Source organism: Bos javanicus, chromosome 14 (assembly GCF_032452875.1).
Source record: "Bos javanicus breed banteng chromosome 14, ARS-OSU_banteng_1.0, whole genome shotgun sequence".
NCBI lineage: Eukaryota > Metazoa > Chordata > Mammalia > Artiodactyla > Bovidae > Bos > Bos javanicus.
The window spans coordinates 56,922,387-56,945,640 of NC_083881.1; the positions used below are offsets into that span (position 1 = coordinate 56,922,387).

Sequence of the window (23,254 nt, forward strand, 5' to 3'; positions counted from 1 at the left end):
TGAACTGAACTGAACTGAACTGAAAAGCACAAAACATATATGTATTTGTTTATATACATATATATTATAAAGCTTATGTACATAAATGATTGCAGTGTATACCAATTTCAGGATTTTGCTTACTTCCAGGGAAAAAGAGGGAAAAAAATGGAAAGCCGGGCTTTAAAATGCTTGTTTCTTTAAAAGAAATAAATCTGAAGCAAAAAAACTCAAGTCAGAGGATGGTTACAAGTATCAGACTTTTTACTCTTTTCTGTATGTTTAAAAAAATTTGAGGATTAGAAAGTTTAAATAAAGCATACACAAATCGTCTAACAATAAAACTAAAATCAAATATTGACAGTATAATCTTGATATTCAAAAAGTGAAATGACATATTCTCAAATGTCAATAGTCATTATCTCTGTGTGGTGGGGTTGTCAGTAATTTTTGTTTTCGTTTTTCTTTGCTCCAAATAGCAGTATGCTGCATGGATTAAGAATGTAAGAAAAGATACTGACCACGTGAGAAGTGAGTAGTAAAGAGGTACACTGTGGAGGAAGAATGAATAACTTATAGCCATTCTGTCATTTTGGTTGTTGGGACAATGCTGTGTAGCTTTACCCCCTAGTATGTTTCACAGTCTTTTTAAAACATGTTTATTCATTTGTTATTTTTCAAATAACTTTACTGAGGTATAATTGATATAAAATGTGCTGCATATATTTAAATCATACAGTTTGATACATTTTAACATATGTATACCTCCCATGAAATCATCACAATCACCTCCTGAACATATAAATCAGCCCCAAACCTTTCCTTATATCTCTTTACCCTCTCTCCCTTTCATCCTCTTCCCTTTTCTGAAACCACTGATCATTTTATAGATTTATACATAAATGGAATCAGAGACCAAGAACTCTGTTTTGGTCTTGCTTCTTTTACTTAGCATCATTATTTTGAGATTTATACATGTTATCACATGTGTTAATAGCTCATTACTTTTTATTGATTAATTGTATTCCATTGTATGGATATATCACAATTTGTTTATTCATTTAATTGTTGATGGACATTGGATTGTTTTCAGTTTTTGGCTATTACAAATAAAGCTGCTATAAACATTTATGTGCATGTGTTTGTATGGGTATATTCTTTCTTTTCTCTTGAGTAAATACAATCTATTTTTATTTAATATTTAATACATATTTATATTATAAAGCTTACTTCCAAAGTATAAGATCTTCCATCTCACTTGAGATTATTCTTTGTTATTTTGAGTTCCCATGGTGAAAATGCTTTCCATTAAATATCCTCAAGTTGATTTACTTAATTAAATTCATCCTTTCCCCATTCATGCTTATATGTGACAAACATCTCTTAGCTATCATTGTGCCTTTGGTCACTACTCTGTTAAACAAACTTCATAGTCAAGATTCTTGATTGTTTTCTTATATGAGTTAGTCCTTTTGGCTTTTTAATCTCATGGATATTCTGATTGATATTTATCAAAATAAATAATATTTGTCTTGTTACAGTGACAAAGCTGATTCTAGAACACATATTTACATTTGAAGGGGAATGGACTTGTTAATCCTTTATCCTATAATTAAACTTAGCTCCTACCTCTAGTACTGGCAAGCTAGCCAATCCTGGGCTTCCCTCCCTGGAGCAGACTTCCAAGTGCACAGATGGAGCAATGCACAAAACTCTCTCAGCTGCCTGGCAGATCTCAGGAGGAATGGGTCCCATGGAGCATGATGAGATATGTGGTACATTTTTGAAACTCCCCATTCAAATATTTTGTTTCTCTTCCCTTGGGTAAAGAGAAAGAAGTAGTAGAATGTTCATCTAGGTGGAGTCCCTCAACAGAGAAACAGAAGAATATGAAATAAATGTCCCTTCTTCACCCAGTAAGAGTTTCATACAGTTCATGGGGCCCATCACCTTTCAGAGTCAGGTAATGATGAGTTTCCATCTTAAGAAGTGGTTACATGAGTCTATGTTCCTTCATACTATGTCCCTTGAAGTCAGGGTCCTGGTTCTTTCTCTTTTCCTCTCAACTCTAGGTAGAGTACTCAGCACCGCAGAGCATGGAGTGACTTTAAAGTGATTTTATTCTTGAAAAGAGAGGATATGGCAAAGAATAGAGATAGAGGAATGTGTCCTTGGTTGTCCTGCCAGGAGGCAAAGCGCTAATCTTAACAAAACATTCCTCTGCTTTCAAAGCTTTCCCTTGGCACTGGAGGGAACCTTTCACTTACTTTTACATTCATTGAGAACTTCCAAGAAGGAGCGTGTTTCTTTTTCCTTTGCACGTGAAGATAGCATTCCTGTTTCATATGACTCTTTCTAAACAGAGACAAGAAGATATAAAGGTTTAAAATGTGCCAATTTCAATGTGTGAAGCTTTCATGAATTTGTCCTGCTAAAGTAGTTGATATCAATAGATTGCAAGTCCACTCGATTCCAGAGAAAGGATGCTTGTCTGTTAAGAAAGCACTTCTCTGTATTGAGCCATTTTACTTCAGCTTTATTTTAATCATGTTCCAGCACCAAAATTTTATCAATATAAGAAAGTTTTTAATCCTAAAAAATGCTTTAAAAAGAAACAGGAAAAGAATCAGTGTTTTGATTAGAGGTTACTTGGAATTTTCCCTTGTGAAGCTATGATCTTCAAGTTTGGAAATTTTGGTATTATCTATCATGCAAGGATAAGTATGTGGATTATTTCTGTCCCTTGAGGATCAAATGAGAAAAGATAAATATTACTGTGATACATCGATTTGTGTCAATTGAAGAATAGGAGTGTGGAGGAGAAGTTAAATTCGTGTTATAATTACAATCCATTTTACATGTTATGTAGGTAGAGAGAAAACCTGATCATTTTGATTTAAAAAGCACCTTTCCTTCAATTTTTTGCATAATTTTTAAACTGTTTTATCTCTGCTAATATCCTGAATTTTATTCAATAAAGAAATGTGATTTTCATGTTTATGATAACCACTATTAGGGACCAAAATAGTGTTATGGGTTCCTGTGAGTATAAAATGGCTATTACATCCATCTACCAAAGTATTCCACATTTTGTTTCTGAGGTAAATAGTCTCATCTGGGTCATGACATTCATACAAAAATAAAGTTCTGCACTATGTCTCCTAATGTCATATTATGCTTTTTCTAGGGAAGAAAAATCACAACTTGATATATGTTAGTTCAGTCATCAATTAAATGAGCTTCATGTAAAATGCTTCAGTAAGTTCTAATTGCTCATTTATAAAGCAGTCTCTAGCAAAAGTGACATTTCAGATGATAGGCATTAATGACTTACTAGGAATACAAAAAAAGTATTCTGATACAAATCTCAGGTTTTCCCCAGAAAAAGAAATATGATCTGTTATAATGTTTTCCAATACTCATTAATTGTTTTAACTACAGGAAAACATTGATGTGGATAATTCAGCCACTTATGTCATGGGTACTTCCCCAGGCCAATTAAGCCTGGGAATTTAGTTAGGATACAAAGTAATCAGAAGTCTATTTTCCTGTGGTAGTGTCCCATCTTCTTCTCCAGGGTCTTAGTTGCTTCTAGCAACCAGATGATTCAAATTAACCCTGGTTCCCAGCTCATGCCCAGAGAGACCACATGCCACAATCCCAACAACCTCCCAAACCCTGTGGCTATTAAAGAGGTTCCCCTGAAGAGTTGGGATGCTTCTTCCTCTTCATTTCTACCACTGACATTCTTACTCTTCCCTGATGAGTACTCTTTTTTTTTCTTCCCATGGGGGAAATACGCACTTTTGAGCAAGAACAGATCAGATCTCAGGAGTTTTATTTGAAGTTAGATACTGATTTTAAGATCTGACAACTATATTACATGAGGATAGATGAGTCACTTGTTAATGTCTCAGCCCACGCAAGTATATCAAAATTGGTTGCTATTTGCTGTTCTGATAGAGGCAGAGACTGCATGGGAACAAGGTATTTTTGTGAGCCATTGGAACTTCTATATCCCTGAGAAGGTAGAGATATTTTATTTGGTTGTTAACCTGAATCCAGGTCATTAGTTAGGAGACATAGCTATGCGGGCAAACAGGAAACATTACTCTGCTTTACTTTTAAACTGGTGCAACTAATACCTGAAGGTAATAACCTGACAAATAGTTAATATGTATTTATATCGTGAGAGAAACTTCTACTCATGTTATGCAATAAATTTACTGCTAATGCCCTTCATGAGGGAGTAATGACAAAGGGTTAATCCTCCATGACTTGCCACAAATGTAAACTTTTCTAATGAACTCATCTGTCGCTCAGATATGAATCCTTTAAACATTGTTTTTGCTATCTAAACCTTAGACTCAGTGCATAATAGATTTTTGTTATAGCAAACTATTTTCACTCAATTTTTAATCACTTTTTTCTGCTACTAATAATATATAAAACATTAAGCACACCATTGAGGAAAGTCATACTTTTAAATTGTTCTTGAAAGACTGGCATTGTATTGTTTCCCTTTGTCCTCTCCTTCACATTCCTTTGGTTACTCTATCTAAATATGCTCTTTAAAAAAAAACAAAAACAAAAAACTGAAGTATAGTTGATGTGAATTTTTTTAACTTAAAATTTTTCTTATTGAAGTATAGTTGGTAAAATATTCTTTTTTTTTTTTGGTAAAATATTCTTAACTGCACATATAGTTGGCTCTCTGTATTCTCAAATTCAAATCCATGGATTATACCAACTGCAGCTCGAAAACAACAAAAATAAAGTTCCAGAAAGTTCCAAAAACCAAAACTTAAAATTGCCACAGTTATGCAACCAATTACATAGTATTTACAGCTATTTACATAGCATTTTTTACTGTATTAGCTATTATTTAAGTAATCCAGAGGTGATTTAAAGTATGTGGGAGGATGTACATAGGTTATACGCAAATACTATGGCCATTTTATACAAAGGACTTGAGCATCCAGAGAGTGTTGGAGACTTCAGTATTCAAGGAGCTCTGGAACCAACTCCCCCTGCCCCCACCCCAGATACTCAAAGACAACTGCATTTCTTAACATTCATTGAACGTCAACAGTACCCTTAAGTATATCCCCAGCTCTTAGCACTCTCCCTGGCACACCCTATGTGATCCATAAATATTTGCTGCATTTTATTGAAGCATAATCTAAACATGGAATTCTAGCAAATTTGTAAATAGACAAAAGTCAATCTCTTTTTTTAAAAAATCCAAATATTTATTTAAATATGCTTACTTATTTATAGCGCATTTTTGGAAGTAGTCTAAGTAAAGATCTCTAAACAAAAATTTAGAAACATCAACCAATTTTAGTTCTTCTACCACTTAGCCTTCAATCAATGCAAATGCAATATAATTTCATGACAGTCATGCTGAATGAATCTGATTCACTTGTAGGCACACATTTACTTAAATGAAACTTAGGAGAATGTGACTAAAGTTATTTTATTTGAATTTATTTGAAACTAGTGTGAATTCTATTTAGTTTTAAGATCAAACATTTGGATGCTCTGATTTTTCTGTCATGTACACATGCCGCTTTTTATTTGCACATACTATTTTTTTCTCTTAGCTAAAACCAGAAATGGAAAAGGCAAAAATACCGTGAGAACAGTGGTTTTCTTGTGGTATTTCCAGCTCATTGGAAGTGGAGTATACTGGAAATCACGGGAGACAGGCCTTTCCCAGGGGGCTCTAAGTCCAGTGATGCTAATCCAAGATATTTGGTTTATTTAAAGCAGTCCTTTTAGGCTCATCTATCACTAATCTCAAGACCCTGAACAAAACCCTTAGCAGTCCAAGCAATTATACACAAACTCTGGCAGTCTTTTTTCTCTATATGGAGTTATTGTCCAAAAACACACTTTCCTTTCAACAAATGTGTAACAGATTTTCATAACTCTGAAAGATGGATCTCCAAGTATGGGTTTTATTTTCACGTCCTGTGTGGAGGTTTGGACCACTTTTTCTGATAGCAGGATGGAAAACAAACTACCTTTTAAATGATCAATTCTTTACCTTCCGCTTTCAATTTAGGTGGTATGATATGATACCACCACCACTAACTCTAGGCCAGGACATGCAAAATAATTTGAAATACCAGGGTTTCTCAGCCACCAAATTTCAATTTTTTTATAAAAAGTATACTTTTCTTTTGGCCAAAGAGGCAACTGAAGGACAAAAATATGTAGATAATAAGAAGGAAATTGAATTTGTTTCAGTCAACATATCCCAAACACTTGCTCTGTGGCAAGTTCTGAGGATTCTAAAATGAACACACAAAAGTAGGTGACACTTAGGGATGCTGATTGTTTTCCATGTAAGGGAAGACCGTAACAACAACACTATAAAGAAAATACTAGTATTGTCCCTATTTTACAGAGACCACTGGGGTGCAGAGAAGTCAGTTAACCTGCTTAAAGTCACATGGGTAGAAAATGATAGCACTGAGATGAAATCCATGTAGACCATTTTTAGAAACTAAGATTTTAATAATTTAGTCTCAAAATATTAACATTTTAAGGTAAAGGCAGTGCACAATATAACAGGAACAGTAGTTAAAGTACAATAGAGATACAAAGTAACAATCTGAGGGGTGAGGATAGAGGAGAAAGTCAGAGAGGCTTCAAAGAAGAAACCATATTTGGATAGAGATAGAAAGGTGGAAATGGAGTTCACCGCATAGAACAGCTTGGCAGGATGACAGGATGGAGAAACTCAAGAACAGCACATGAAAAACAGATACATGAAATAGTAGGATGACGTTCTAGACTCACAAATGATCTGATATTACTGAAAAATAAGGCATTGATGTGGCAGAAAGTGAGTCTAGAGATACAGTCAAGTGCTAATTCAAAGGAGAGCTCATAGAGATGACAAACCTAGACAGTATATTTAAAGCAGAGACATCACTTTGCTGACAAAGGTCCATATAGTTAAAGCTATAGTTTCTCCAGTAGTCATGTATGGATGTGAGAGTTGGACCATAAAGAAGGTTGGGCACGAAAGAATTGATGCTTTCAAACTGTGGTGCTGGAGAAGATTCTTGAGAGTCCCTTGGACAGCAAGGAGATAAAAGGAGAAAGTGAAGAGGAATTAAAGAGCCTCTTGATGAAGGTGAAAGAGAGTGAAAAAGCTGGCTTAAAACTCAACGTTCAAAAAATGAAGATCATGGCATCTGGTCCCATCATTTCATAGCATATAAACAGGGAAACAGTGACAGACTTTATTTTCTTGGGCTCCAAAGTCATTGTGGATGGTGACTGCAGCCATGAAATTAAAAGATTCTTGCTTCTTGGAAGAAAAGCTATGACAAACCTAGATAGTATAGCAAAAAGCAAAGACATTACTTTGCCTACAAAGGTCCATATAGTCAAAGCTATGGTTTTTCTAATAGTCATGTATGGATATGAGATCTGGACAATAAAAAATGCTGAGCACCAAAAAATTGATGCCTTCGAACTATGGTGCTAGAGAAGACTCTTGAGACTCCCTTGGACAGCAGGAAGATCAAACCAGTTTATCCTAAAGGAAATCGACTCTGAATATTCATTGGAAGGCCTGACGCTGAAGCTGAAGCTCTAATACTTTGGTCACTTGATGCGAACAGCTGACTCACTGGAAAAGACCCTGATGCTGGGAAAGATTGAAGGCAGGAGAAGAGGATGCTGGAGGATGAGACGGTTGGATGCCATCATCGACTCAACGGACATGAGTTTGAGCAAACTCCTGAAGATGGGAAGCCTGATGTTCTACAGTCCATGGGGTTGCACCATCTAGCAACTGAACAATAGATAGATAGAAGCCTCCCTGGTGGCTCAGTGGTAAAGAATTCGCCTGCAATGCAGGAAACTTGGGTTCAATCCTTGAGATGGGAAGATCCCCTGGAGAAGGAGAAGGCCTGGAAAATCTCATGGACAGTGTTCTTGCCTGGAAAATCTCATGGACAGTGTTCTTGCCTGGAAAATCTCATGGACAGAGGAGCCTGGTGGGCTACAGTTCATGGGGTTGCAAAAGAGTCAGACACAAATTAGCAAATAAACAGCAACAATGACATAGATAAAGAAAAATTCTGAGGCTGTGGCACTGTAATCCATGTAATCCAAAGTCCTCATGTCAGAAGCCTAGTTTAAATTTTATGCAAATTTACTTTCTATTATATACTATAATGTGCTTATTTTAATATGTGAATTATTGTTTTAAATTATTTCTCACTGAAGAAAATCAATGTTTTAGAATTATTTACATGCTTTATCTGTGACAAAGTCCTCTGTGGTTGAGAAGTCCAGCTGAAGATGTTGGTGGGGGAGAGGAAAAGCAATGATATAATCATATTTGCCTCTCTGACAATACTAAGGGGACAGAGAAAGAAGAGGAAAATACTTCAGATCAGATTAGAATTGATCTGAATTAGAATTAGATCAGATTAGGCTGGCCACACCAAGGCAACGACAGTGGTGATGAAGAAAGAGGGGTGACTTTAGAAACATTTGTTAGAACATATTAGCTAGTTATCAAATGGATGCAAGGGGTAAAGAAGAAGACCAGAGGCTACCAATCAATTAATGACAGGGCAATCTCATGAACTGAGATGGAGAATTCAGGAAGGTTTTCCAACAATTTTCAAGAATTTCATTACAAGGAAGTCTTAAGACACAGACCCTAAATCCATGACAATTAAGAATACGGTACAGTAAGCATGGAAAATGGTATAGAGGTTCCTCAAAAAACTAAAAATAGAATTACTACATTGTTGAGCTACTCCACTTCTGGGTATATACCCAAAAGAACTGAAGCAGAAACTCAAACAGATATCTGTACACTGATGTTCATAGTAGCATCATTCCCAACAGTCAAAAGTTTGAAACAACCCGAGTGTACACCCACAGATTAATGGATAGACAAAATATGGTACATTCATATGATGAAACATCGTTCAGCTTTAAAAAGGCTTAAGACTTAAAAGGGCTTCCCGGGTATTGCTAGTGGTAAAGAATCTGCCTGCCAATGCAGGAGACTCAAGACACATCACTTTGATCCCTGGGTAGGGAAGATACTCTGGAGTAGGAAATCGCAACTCACTCCAGTATTCTTGCCTGGGAAATTCCACAGACAGAGGAGCCTGGCAGGTTACAGCCCATGGGCTGCAAAGAGCTGGACATGACCAAACACACATAAGACTTCAAAAGCTTTAAAGTTCTCACTTCAGTTCAGTTGCTCAGTCATGCCTGACTCTTTGAGACCCCATGAGGCACAACACACCTTTCACTCTTTAAATGTCTGAGGTATGAGACTGTGATAAAATTTTTGAAAAGTCAGCTTTCCCGAAACTGTTTATTAAATGATTGACTACTTCCCTATGAGTTGATGATGATTCTTTATTGTGACTTAATTTCATATTTATCAGTTCAGTTCAGTTCAGTCTCTCAGTCGTGTCTGACTCTCTGAGACCCCATGAATCGCAGCACACCAGGCCTCCCTGTCCATCACCAACTCCCGGAGTTCACTCAGACTCATGTCCATCAAGTCAGTGATGCCATCCAGCCATCTCATCCTCTGTCGTCCCCTTCTCCTCCTGCCCCCAATCCCTCCCAGCATCAGAGTCTTTTCCAATGAGTCAACTCTTCGCATGAGGCAGCCAAAGTACTGGAGTTTCAGCTGTAGCACCATTCTTTCCAAAGAAATCCCAGGTCTGATCTCCTTCAGAATGGACTGGTTGGATTTCCTTGCAGTCCAAGGGACTCTCAAGAGCCTTCACCAACACCACAGTTCAAAAGCATCAATTCTTCAGCGCTCAGCCTTCTTAACAGTCCAACTCTCACATCCATACATGACCACAGGAAAAACCATAGCCTTGACTAGATGGACCTTTGTTGGCAAAGTAATGTCTCTGCTTTTGAATATGCTATCTAGGTTGGTTCAGGACCATATTTTTTGTCATTCAATCTGTATGGATGAAGAAGCTACGCAGAGGTAAGAATATTGACTTTCAGTGAAGAGGCTTGTGTTGAGGCCCAGAGCTTCACTTTCTAGTTGTGTGAATTTGGGGAAATCATTTAATCTTTATTAGCCTTGGCCTTCTGCATGAAAAATACAAATAACACTATTATCCACCTTATGGAATTGTTGCCAGGTCTGAAAATGGAAGCCTTGAAAACTTTTAAAGTACCTTGCATACAACTAGTGTTTAATCAATGTCAGCTATTATTATTGCATTGCAACTTGGTAGTTTTATACGTATATTACAAATCTGCCTTGACTCAAATACTTACATTTGGGTCCCACAATTTTCAAGTTGTTTATTACAGGGATGTACCAAGGCAGAAACTGCATACCTATAGCTTGCAGACCACTTTTGCATCCATTATTGATCTGCTTTCCATCTACACAAAAATGCTACAAGACATTTTTTCTCTCCCCTATGGAGATGCGGAAACTCTAAAAACTCACAGAAATGTTAAGGCCAAGACTGTGGACTTCAGCTACAAATCATCTGACATCCAAATTCAGTGCTTTTTTTCTGATTTATCATGCTGCTTTGGGGAACAGAATCTCTTGTATTATATAGCTAAGTAAACTGTGAACATAGTCTTTTTATTGATGAAAGTGTTTAAGTATGAAAAGAATCTTTCTGATGCTTCTAGGGTAGTCCATATGTCCATAGCTGAAATAACTCTTAACTCCTAAAGCATGAACAGGAAAGATTAAAAAGACCACTAGAATAATGTATATAACATAGCAGGTGCTTCATTTATCCCTGTATAAAATTTCAGAAGGATTAAGGAGCCTTACTGTGAAAGTGGTGTCAAAACTAATTATAATACCTGACTTAAGACAGACATTCTTCAGACTTCTTTCTATCTGTGGGAGTTTTCTTGGCAGCCTGCTCTCATCACAAAAAGGTGTTGGAAGAGGGAGATTTTTCTCTGAGAAGCCAAGTTCTACTGAAATTTCCAGAAGTGGGGGAAAGTGTGTTTAAAGCTGTTCTTGGTTGTTCAGAAGTAACTGGAACTTCTTGCTGAACGTAAATTGGCCCTTTCTACTTTTCCATTCTGGTTTGTCAAGGTAACTTAATTTTTTTTTTACTATAAATTAAGTCTTTCAACCGAATCACATATGATACATTATTTTGCATGCTTAAATGACTATTAATCATTTAGAATTTCAATTACATGAAAACTGTTATTTCTTGCCTTTATTACCCATAATTAGCCATCCCTCCCCCAATTTTTTTTCATATTTTCAACTTACTGAGGAAATCCAATCAAATTCAAAGTATCATACTGAAAATACAAGTTTAAGTCAACATCTGTATAATCATAAATTCTCTTTGGAAGCTATCGCATGCAGCTTAGAAATATGTTTCCATTTATTATGCAGAATTCTAAAAACCAGAATGAATTTCAATTTAGCTCTCAAAGAAACCTAATTTACAGAGAAAGATTAGCTAAATCATCATACAAAAATAAATTTAAAGTGTCTGCAGCTGGATTAAACTGCAAAGCTGTCATTTCTTATCTTGCCACAGAATATATTGATTTACACAGCCATGTAATTTGTTTACTATAGTGGACAGTTGGTTTTGTTTTGTTTTGGTTTTGCTTCCCAGCTTGCATTAATTTTCTTTTGGTACCTATTGGTACTTTATGATTTTCTGAAGAAGTGCCTCCTCTATTCCATGTGTTTCTCTTAGAATGAACTCTATCTTTGACTCCAGGGATGAGCATGTTATTCAAGCCCAGTTAGTCAGAGCATCTTATTCTCCTTGGCCAGAGTGATCACTTCAAGAATGGTATGTGGCCCAATCAGAGCAGAATGGCACTGAATCAGAACAGTCCCAGTTCTGCTGGGACTTCAGGGAGAGAAAGCTACTTTTTCCCACTGGGCTTGTGGAATATAGACCTTGACCTGTAGTCAGACATGTCTGTCAGCAGGAGCAGCCTGAATGAAACCACCATGTGAGAGAGCAGAGTTGAGGACCAGAAAGTAGCTGGGTTCTGTTGACCTTGCTTTCAGCCTTGGATCAAGCTGGTATGCAAACCAGCCCTACTCCTAGAAATTCACCTTTTTACTTAAATACATTTACTGAGTTATTTCAAAGATCTTACAGTATAAAAGATAGTGTAAAGAAAAAAAGATAGTATGGTATAAATTGGCAAATATAATACGGTGTAATAAAGATTAGATCAAAACAAGGTGCTAAGAGGAAATTAGGATTACTGTGGATGAATCAGACAAGAAATTCAGGAGGAAGAGATCCATTCTAGTTGATCCTAAATAAAGAACAGAAAGTAGTGATTATTTGAGAGGAAGAGGGTGGTGAACAGAGAAAGGGATACAGATGAATGGTCTTGAATAAGAAAATAGTGCAAAATTCTAGAGAACAGAATAATGATTTCAAGTAACATTCAGTATAGTATGATGGATCAAAAATTTAATAAGTGGAGAAAGAGTTTTCAAGTCATGAGACATCTAGCTGGCAGCATAAGCAGGAGCTAGATGAAGGAGATCCTTATACATTATGTTTTTAAACAGAAGTCTTCTGTTTTAGAAATCTCACTCATAGCTGTGTAGAGAAATAGTTTGAGACACAACAAAACCAAAAGTAATAAAACTTAGAAGAGGAGAGATGATGGCGATATGATCTGACATAGTAACTTTATAAATGAAGAAAATTAGATTTCAAAGAGGTTTTGGGTGGATGAAAAGTCAAGTCATCTCATTGACTGGGTGTGGAAGAAACCCAGGATGTATTAGAAGTGATTAAAATAAGAGAAGGAGGTTTGGTAGTTAAATTCTTCTCCCATACTAAGGTTCTGCTCTCTGTAAAAAACTGTTTTCTTCTTTTGTGACTGTTTATAGTAAATGATTGGAGAAGGAAATGGCAACCCACTCCAGTACTCTTGCCTGGAAAATTCCATGGATGGGGGAGCCTGGTAGGCTACAGTCCATGGGGTCGCAAAGAGTCATACACAACTGAGTGACTTCACTTTCTTGCTTTCTATAGTTCCTTTTGGAGAAGGAAATGGCAACCTACTCGAGTGTTCTTGCCTGGAGAATCCCACGGACAGAGGGGCCTGGTGGGCTACAGTCTATGGGGTTGCACAGAGTCAGACACGACTAAGCAACTAACACACATGTAGTAAATGATATTACCAGCCACCCAACTCTTCAAACCTCATCCCATTATTTATCTTTTTGGATTTCTGAGTGCATGTATAACTGTTTCTTGGTAGTCATTGTTGGGGATATAAACAATCCTGACCGTAAAAGTCCTCTTTCTACCAATATATTGAAAGAGAGATAAAGAAAGAAAAGAGAGAAGAAGAGAAAGAGAACACAATTTAATATCAGAAAATTATTAGCAGGTTTATTTGCATTTAGTGAAAGTCACTCAGTTGTGTCCAACTCTTTGCAACCCCATGGCCTATACAACCCATGGAATTCTCTAGACCAGGATACTGGAGTGGGTAGCTCTTCCCTTCTTCAGGGAATGGCTTATTTGCATTTAAGTTCGGATGAAAGTGACCTGCAAGGTACAAAGAGAATTTCACACAAATATACACAATAAAGCAGAAAAAGAACAAGAAACTTCTCTTATTGCCTCAAGGGAAAAATGATGGTACCTGTGATTGCTACCTCCTGAAAGATACCCTGTTCATTTTGGAGATACGTGTTTACAGTTCCAAAGGTCAGAAGGTCTGTGACTTTACACTACAAAATCAAAAGGTTAGGTCTCTTCTTAGGCCTATTATTAGGCCTGTTTTTAAGGAGACACCTTAAAAATGGAAGGGTAGGGAGGCAACCACTTTCATTTTATTAACAAAGAAAACTTCATCATTTAACTCTGTGTCACCAAAATCTCTCTGTTACATCCCAGCTGGTTCAGTCTGCTTCTTTTTTCTTCCCCTGAATTTAGTAACTGTGATTAACTTTCATACTTAATAACCCACATTACAGGGTAAAAGACATATGAGACTGTAAGTCCTTGACAGGTTCAGAGACTAACAAGGTCCCACTCAAGTGGTTGGCTGACTTAGTAATAATTATTGGAGGTTCTACCATATTTGTTAATTGGGTACCTCCATGTGTTCAAATGTGTTTCCAATCATGGGACAACATTCAGGTCACCCAGGTAAAGGATACTTGTTTCCCTATCTTCTCATCTCTTGTCTCCTAGTGTCTTAATAAAGTGCTGTGATGGCCACATCCCAGGAAGATGAAAAATAGGATGAGATTGAGGAAGGCTTATGTTGTTCTCCTCTGGTTTATTTTACAAGTACCTTACAAGAATGTGTATCAGAAAGAAAGGTAGAGAGGAATACATGCTACTCAGGTACATAGAAATTCTTCCTCAAGTCAACAAACTTTCTCAAAGTACAGTGAAATAAGGTGGTGTCAGCAATCTGCCGCCTCCAGCGTAGACTGGCCTCTGGGTTCTACCTGACACGTCCTCTATTAAAAATCCTAAGGGGGATTTTGGCTGTTTTGCAGAAATTTCTCTGCACGGTGCTGTGGTGAGAAGCTGAGTAGCAACAGCTGCTGTCCCTTTGGGATATTATGCTCGGGTGAACAGCCCCTGGTTGGTTCTTGAGAGGGAAAAAATCCTGGCATTTGGGTATTGGCTGAGGTGGTCTGGAGTAATGTGTTTACAGGTAAGGATTTTACTGATGATGTCATAGGGAGAGTAAGGAAAGGATTTTATCTGACATGACATAAATGTCTTCCTAAGCTATCTCTTTAAGCATCTCACTCTTTCTCTAAAGTCCTTTTGGTCATTTCTCTCCTTGCCTCTTCTTCCATTTCTTTTACCTTCTCTTCCCCACCTTTCTCTTGACAATCCACTTCAGCTTTCATTGCTTTTCCTCTGGATCCCTCTATTCCTTTCCTTTTCAATTCTATTCACTCTTCTTTTGTCTTTTTCAGAATATATTCTCAACAGACATGGTGCTGAGTACCATGAAGGATCAGCCTTTCTTAGTGGGCTGAAATGAAAGAATTGCCTAAACCTATGATTTAATATGGCTTCCCTGGTGGCTCAGTGGTAAAGAATCCACCTGCAATGCAGGAGACACAGGTTTGATCCCTGGGTCAGGAAGATTCCCTGAAGAAGGAAACAGCTATCCACTCCAGTATTCTTACCTGGGAAATGCTATGGACAGAGGAGCTTGGTGGCCTAGAGTCCATGGAGTCACAAAAGAGTTGGACACGACTTAGCAACTAAACAAAAATAACAGATGATTTAATACACAGATTTTCCTATTATTTTAAAAATGAGCTGTTCTTGAATCTTAGAGAACCCCAATGAAAGTATTTCTGTCTTGTATTTTAGAATTGACAGGTCCAGTAAAAAACTTTATAATCTCTCACTGGCTTTGTTAGAAGGGGAACTGATCATGAAGTGATATGCTGATCATCTGCAACTAGCAACTTTCTCAGAGAATGCAATTACCATTGTTAAAATTAAAAAACAATATATCCAGAAGGTTAAAAAATTATTATTGTCTTATTTCAGAATATATATATATATATAATATACATATATATGCACAAACTCTACATATAATCATTTAGGCTTTAGCCTTGATGAGGAATGTAGTAATGAAAAGTGAATTGCTTATTTTTTGAACACCAATACTTGTCAATCCAGTAGTCTCCTTTATACAAATACAGCAAAACTTTCTCCTATAAAGATTTTTGCTATTTATCAGGTATTAATCAGGCAGTAGAAGGTATCTATCAATCACAGACTGTCCTGAGTTTGATTCTTAACTTGACCTTTATCTCCAAGGCTCAGTCGTCTTATCTTTAAAGTGGGGGAAATAATCTCCACAGGGCTGCTTACAGGACTGAATTTGTGATATACAATACCTAGTAGACACTCATGAATGTTAATTTCATTTCTTTCTCTTGACCTTGATTTGCATTGTTTGAAAAAAAAGTAGGCATTTGTTGTTCTTTTTTTTCACCAAAATCAATGTAAATGTAATACAAAGGTAAACTTATCTCATTAGTTGTTGAAATATTTATGCTATCTAACTTCTGATATATAGTGTTTCAGTTGTTGGTATTGGAGGAGGTGATATTTTCTTCATAGTTAAACTTTTCTCCATGAAAAGTTGGGATCGTTTTAACTTTATTTCAACCATTCAGCCTAAAATAACACTATTTGTTAATCTTGTTAACCCAAACTTATTTTATAGCTATTTACTTACAGTGGATTTCATTTATAAACTCTCAAGATGCCAAAGAAATAAGGTAACTTTTGCCAATATTCTGGATTCATATTTCAAGTCTCTTTGAAACTAAATAAGTCTGTTTATTTCTTTTCTTTTTGAATACACCTGTAAGCTGAAAGTCTGTGATGATTAGCTATTTATCATTGCAGTTTGGAATGCTGATTGTTTTGTTAATTAAAAGCAGATGGTAGAAGCTGGAGACAGAATGTGTAGCAGCTGATTAATGGAGTAAATGAATTTGAAGATATTTAACTTCCAGATAATAGATGGGTCAAACACAGTTTATACTTCACTGTGTATACTTTTAGAGTAATTCCATGCACGATGTTTGATAATATATCAAGAAGTAGGTGTTTGTTCCTCATCTTCTTTTGCTCTATGTCTCATGACAGAATGCTCAGTTTCCTTGTACAGCATATATACAAACACATTAACTTCAGCTCAACTTGGTTACTTGGGTCACCAGTGGCTTCTTGATAAGGATTTGCTTTGCCGGGGGATAGGTTGAGGCTAAGAATTACGTTGCTCTGATTTTTCTTTATGGAATTTGCTACTGGTTTTCAAAGCCAGCATTCAACAAAGTTCAGTCACCCTACAAAGTTTATCTGTCAGCCTGAAACTTTTCATTTTGCTGCTGAAGAAAAAAAAAGGCCTTCATTAGGTAAAATTAAGTTTCTCAGCAAGTTAGACATGTTTTAAACACGTTCATAGGCTGACCTCCATATTCTCTCTGATTAATGTTAATTAAATTCTAATTTCCACTCCCCTGGAATTGTGAAACCAACTTGAAAGGTGTGGGTAACTTCCCTAATTTCAGCAAACTTGTGTAAGGAATTACTGGCCATAAAGGCTAAAGGATCCAGATATAAATGTAAATTCACTAAAGCACTGAAAATTCATGTTCCATGAAGGAAAGTCACCAACCTGATTTATTTTTCATCATTTTCAGTCATTTTCTGAGAAGTGTCTGCTGAAGTGGAAAAAGTGGGAGAATCAAAAAATATGCTTCTAAGGGTAATAAAATTCTTATCCTTCTCTGGGTAATCTTCTTTATTTCAAGACTTTTATTAACTTTTTGAGAATAGTTCTACTCTTTTCTTTGTCTATTTCTGCCTTGATAGAGAATGTAGTGCATGATATCAATTATATTATTTCTCATTAAAGACCAATCTGTATGGGTTGAATTGTGCTCCCCTTCCCAAAAAAGAGATATGCTGAAGTCCTAACCACCAATACCTCAGAATATGATGTTAATTGGAAACAGGATCTTTGCAGCTTTAACTAACAAAAACGAAGTGATTAAGGTGTGCTCTAATCCAATATAACTTGTGTCTTTACAAAAAGGAAATCTGGATGAATATATACAAAGAAGGAAGCTGATATGAAGGCAACTACATGATGGCGAAGATGGGACAGACGAAACTGCAAGCCAAGTAATGCCAAAGAACTGCCTACCACCAGCAACTAGAAAGAAGCAAGTAAGGATTCTACGCAGAGTCTCAGATGGAGCATAGCTCTGCTGACACATGGATTTTATATTTCCAGCCTGTAGATTTGTAAAATAATACATTTCTGCTTGTTCTAAGCCACCTAGTTTGTGATACTTTGTTACAGTCAGTCAGTGTTAGTCACTCAGCTGTGTCCAACTCTTTGGAACCCCATGGACTGTAGCCTGCCAGGTTCCTCTGTCCATGGATTCTCCAGGCAAGAATATTGGAGTGGGTTGCCATTTCCTTCTTTTGGGGGATATTCTCGACTCATGGATCTGATCAGGTCTCCCACCTTGTGGGCAGAAGCCATACTTTGTTTTAGTAACCCTAGCCAAATAATATAAAATCCACTCACTACCTGTCATGAAAATTTTTCCTTGAGAAAGACATCTGGAAGAATGGGTTAATAATAGAGAATGTAATACTCTGCTTATTAATATATAGCCCTTCAATATATTTTTAGATGCTTTTAAATGTGAATTTCTGTTATTAATACAAAAGCTATGCATGTTCACTAAAGAAAATGTTCAAAATAGTGATAGGTGGTCTGAATGGGTCCTTCCTTGCCCTGTAGTGTTTTCTCCATAGAGCAGCTAGGATGAACTAATTGAAATATTGATCTTGCCTCTTCTCTCATTAAAACCCTTCAATGACTTTTTCATCTCACTCAGAGCAAATCTATAGAATTTAAGTGACTTATAATCCATATAAATCATTACAGTAATTATTCTCAATAAACTGGGAGCATTTGAAAACTGCTATTGTCTGAGTTCCTTCTTAAATTCAAACAGATCTCTGAGGGTGTGGACTGGGCATGGGTATTTTGAAAGTCTCTCTTGGTGATTCTGAAGTAAGATAAAGAACCACTACCTGTCACAGTTTCTCCTACCCACTTCTAAAACCCTTACTTTTTCTCCTGTTACTTCTTCGACCTCATGTCCTACTACCTTCATCCTGGCTGCACTGGCCTCCTTGCTGTACCTTATAATCCTCAAGCATGCTCTCACTTGCTCTTTGTTCTGTCGCTGCACCATCAGGTATTCATTTACATGACTGGCTTCTTCACTTCATTCAGGTCTTTGCTCAAAGGAAACTTTACCAGTGAAGCCTTTTCTGACCCCTTTAAAAAATACTCTCCACATTCCATCCCCTACTCCTGCCCTAGTGTTCCTTTTCCCCTTTCCCTTCTTTACTTTTCTTCGTATTATTTACCAACTTCTGACACATTATGCACTTGCTTATTTTTTGTCACACCCAATTTGAAAAAATGCTCCTTTAGGGCAAGAATTTTGTGTTGTTCATTCTCTACCATGAATGACAAACAGTAGGCACTCAATATATTATGATAGGGTTGGTAAATATACAAAGATGTGAATGAAATCATGTCCTAATGGATTCATGTGAGTTCCTTCTCAGCTCTGGAGTTAACTTAGCCTATCAGGACTGTATTAATCATTTTATTATAATAAAATAACACAAGAGAAATTCATAAATGTTTTAACGATGCTTGGTATCCTGACATTTCTATTGTCTACTTTCCAGTCATTTTTCTTTCTTGATATTTTAAAACTCTGCTTTTTCCTCCTACTTTTAAAACTCTGGATCAGTGTTTTCCAAATCCTTTACTTGTATCTTGAATATTGGTGTTGGCCCTGTTCTCATTACACCCACCACTCCCAGTGGCTTCAGTAGTTCTCACTTTGGGTGCCCTTTAGAATATCTGAAGAGCTTTAAGAAATACCAATGAATAGTTCCCACTGTAAACCAACTGAATAAAAATCTCTGAGTTGAGTCTCAGGCATTGATTTAAAAAATTCCTTGGGTAATTCTAACAGATAACTCAAATTCAGAATCAGAGATAGATACTGAAAACTCAGATCACAGTTTGAACTTTTCCTGATTTGGGGGAATACACACACTATATAAATAAGATGTGAGGAAGCAAGATAGATGATGGATTGTGGAAATGAAAATCAACCAGGGAGAGACTGCTACTGCTAAATCACTTCAGTCATGTCCGACTCTGTGCGACCCCATGGACGGCAGCCAACCAGGCTCCCCCGTCCCTGGGATTCTCCAGGCCAGAACATTGGAGTGGGTTGCCATTTCCTTCTCCAATGCATGAAAGTGAAAAGTGAAAGTGAAGTCGCTCAGTGGAGTCCCACTCTTAGCGACCCCATGGACTGCAGCGTACCAGGCTCCTCTGCCCATGGGATTTTCCAGGCAAGAATACTAGAGGGAAGGGAAAAAATCAGCTATTGTAATACACTAGGCAAGCGATGAGAACCTGAATTTAGGACATTGACAATGGGAGTGTAAAGATAGACACACATTAGGGAGGATGTATCAGTTATCTACTGTTGCATAACAGACTACCTCCAAATTTAATGGGTTAAAAGACAAACAATTACTGATTTTGCTTAAATTATGCAATTTGGCTAGACCTCAGTGGGAATGGCCTGTCTGATCCATGGCTGGCATCAGCCAGATGGCCTCAAAGAGATCTGAAGGATCTACTTTTAAGATGGGTTACTCACATGTCCGTGTCAGATAGGTGTTGACTGTCACTCTGAAGCTTAGCAAGGACTGAGGCTGAGGGCGTTTGTTAAAAAAAAAAAAAAAAGTTTTAGTTTAAGTTTCACAAATCTCATGAGGGCCCGGTGGGGTATACATTTGGGAAGATGCCCCAAAACTGGCTCTGAAGGCTCCTCTCAGGGTAAGCCAGCTCGGAGCTGCCTGCTTCTTCTCGGGTCCAAGCCCTAGGCCCGAGGAGTTCTGCATCCTGACCTTGGGCAGAAGGGTCATCGATCAGTGCGGCGCAGAGTGACAGCGACAGCTAGGCAGACGGGTCTGGCTCTCGTAGCATGGTTTGGGCGCGGCCTGGCCTCGGGTCTCACTTCCAGCAGTGCCGGCTTTGCCTGTCCTTCAGCGCTGGCGCTTGAGGGTATGAAAGGCAGTGGCGGCGTCTTGGTGAAGTCCTGGAACGTTTCCTGTTGACCTGTTTGTGGCTGTGTGTGCAGCGAGGCCGCGGGAGAGATCTGCTGGGAGAGCGAGGGCTTTCTGGGTGAGGGTGAGGCCTGCATCTCCAGGATGACTTCTGGCTTCTCCTCAGACTCATGCCAGGGCCAGTGACTGAGGTTGAGACAGTCTTGCTGCGCTGACTCTGTCTCTGCCATACGAACCAGCGCAGCTCCCTTGCCTCCTCTGTCAGGATCATCAAGTAAAACTGGTGGTGCTCCTTCTGAAGCAGCTTCCGCGCCTCCTTGAGGAACTGCTGGGGTCTCGGTGACTGCCTTCGTCTGCCGCTCTTTCCGCGTGTGGAAGCCCGTCAGGTGTTTTCAGCAGGTGTTCCCGTGGCTTCTCGCGGTAACTAGCCGCGACCTCGTCCCGCGGCCATTTTGCTTCCTGTCCTCGCGACCCCTGGAGGTGAAAGCAGTTTGCATGGCTCCGGCTTGCCTCAGGCACCTGTAGAGTCGAGAGCCAGAGAGCTTTGATTCCCCTTCAAATGAGTCTATCCACGGGTTGCTCGGGCTTGCTTCCAGCACAGAGACTGACTTCCAGTAGCATGCAGAGCAAGAGAACAAAAGGGGACGTGGATTGGCTTTTGTGACTGAGCTTTGTAAGTGACAGGGCGTCACCTGTCGCGAAGGCCAACTTCCATTGAAGAAGGGACTCCAGACTCCAGGTCTTGATGGAGGTCAAGCTAGGTTGTAGAAGAAATACGGGGATAGGAAACAGTGCGATAGCCGTTTTAGGGAACAACAATCCTGCACAATCTTGGGGACTAATTGGAAGGGGACAGTGGAAGAAAGTGAAAAAAGAAGAAAGTCATTTACATAAAAGCAACTTTGAAGGTATGCTTATTTGGATTATTGTGAAAAATAAAATAATATTAGCTAAAGATGTGGGGAAATAGTTTGTGATATACAGCGTGGAGGGTAATTGCTTCCTTTGATTTTTTGAGAAGTTAAACATGGACAGTTCTTTTGAAGGGCAATAGTAGTTTTCTAAAAGCTTTTGGAGACTGATACTTAGGCTGTTTTTACACATACATACTGTTAAAATTGTTTGTAAGCTTAATTTATTTACTTGTGGTTGTGCTGGGTCTTCATTGCTGCTGACTGGGGTGGAGGTTACTCTCTAGCTGTGGTGCTTGAGGTTCTCATTGCAGTGGCTTCTCTCGTTGTGGAGCACTGGCTCAGTGGTTATGGCACACAGGCTTGGTCCCTCCATGGAATATGGGATAGTCTTGGATCAGGGATCCAGCCCATGTTTCCTGCATGACAGGTGGATTTTTTCCCATACTGTTAAATTATTTGAATATACACTTCACCTCAAACAACTGGTACGGTTGGTGCAAAAATAAAACCAAACCAATTACTGTAACTTGTCTTTTCTTTTAAAAATGAAAAGGTCATAACTTTTTCTTTCTTATTTCTTTTCTCTTTTAAAATAAAAATAGGAAGCCACTCCTTCCAACTCACTATTATTATTTTAAGGGATTAACACAGAGAATTTCCTGAGTTAACTGTAATCTGTCTCCAATTATAATGCTTCCCTGGTTGATAATACAAAGTGGGCCCAGTGGAATCACATCTTTGTCTTAGGTAAGTTTGCTGTTGGTTAGAAGTGGCAGCTAGAATCATTTTGAAAAATGACCTTCTCATGGTAGTCCCAGGGTCAACTGCAATAAATATTATGTGATGACAGTAACTGTGATGAGTGGTATCGAAGAGAACACAGAACAGTGTTTTGGGTTCCTTTTGGCTCTTTTATTCCTGTTGGCAAATACTAAAAGAGAGGTTCATGCTCAGCTCTACCTTGTCCATTTGAGTTTTTGGTTCATGTATTAAAGCAGAAGAATGAAGAAAAAGGGGATTGAGAAATCTTTTTTAATGGTTTCATTGAAAAGCAAGTGTACCACACACTTTGGTTTCCTTTTTTTCCCTGGAATGAACTAATCAAACTTCTGCCTAGGTTTGTTGTTTTGCCAGAGTTCAAACTTTGTGAATCATGTGAAAAGAGCATAATGTATCAGATATTTTAATATTAGGAAAACAGGTGTGTGGCAAAGCATATTAATGCACCTAGCAGTGATTTATTAAATGTCTGTTATGTGCAAAACACAGTGCTAAATGAAATTAGAATCTTGTTCTTATTTAGCTTAGCTTTGGATTCAAGAGTTGGTTTTTGTAACTATCTTTTTCATTAGTCCAGTATTTCACTTTTACTCAGCCAAGTTTACAGATCAGCACATTGCTTACAGTTGGATTCATGTAGTGGCAGATTTTTATTGCTGCTTTCTCTTTTCTCAGTCTTTTCATTGACTATATGAATACATATAAAATCAACACCATTGGCTTTGAAGACATTTATTATAACAATGCATTTGTGTGAGGAAATTTTATGGGACCCATGGCTTACAAACTCCTTGATCTATTTACTCCAGATGATTGGATCCTAATCCTTGCAGGGTGGGACATGTCCTAATGCTTACAGGGTGGGATGAGAGA

General features: G+C 37.8%; 1 protein-coding gene across 2 annotated transcripts in view; it reads left to right on the forward strand.

The window, feature by feature from the left end:
* Positions 1–21,139: 21,139 nt before the first annotated feature.
* Positions 21,140–23,254, forward strand: part of ANGPT1 (angiopoietin 1) — a 469,567-nt gene continuing 467,452 nt past the window's right edge. For both annotated transcript variants that reach the window (XM_061439144.1, XM_061439145.1), the window contains exon 1: positions 21,140–21,595. In XM_061439144.1, the coding sequence (XP_061295128.1) occupies positions 21,433–21,595 (163 nt within the window). In that variant the 5' untranslated portion in view covers positions 21,140–21,432. The remainder of the gene's footprint in view (positions 21,596–23,254) is intronic.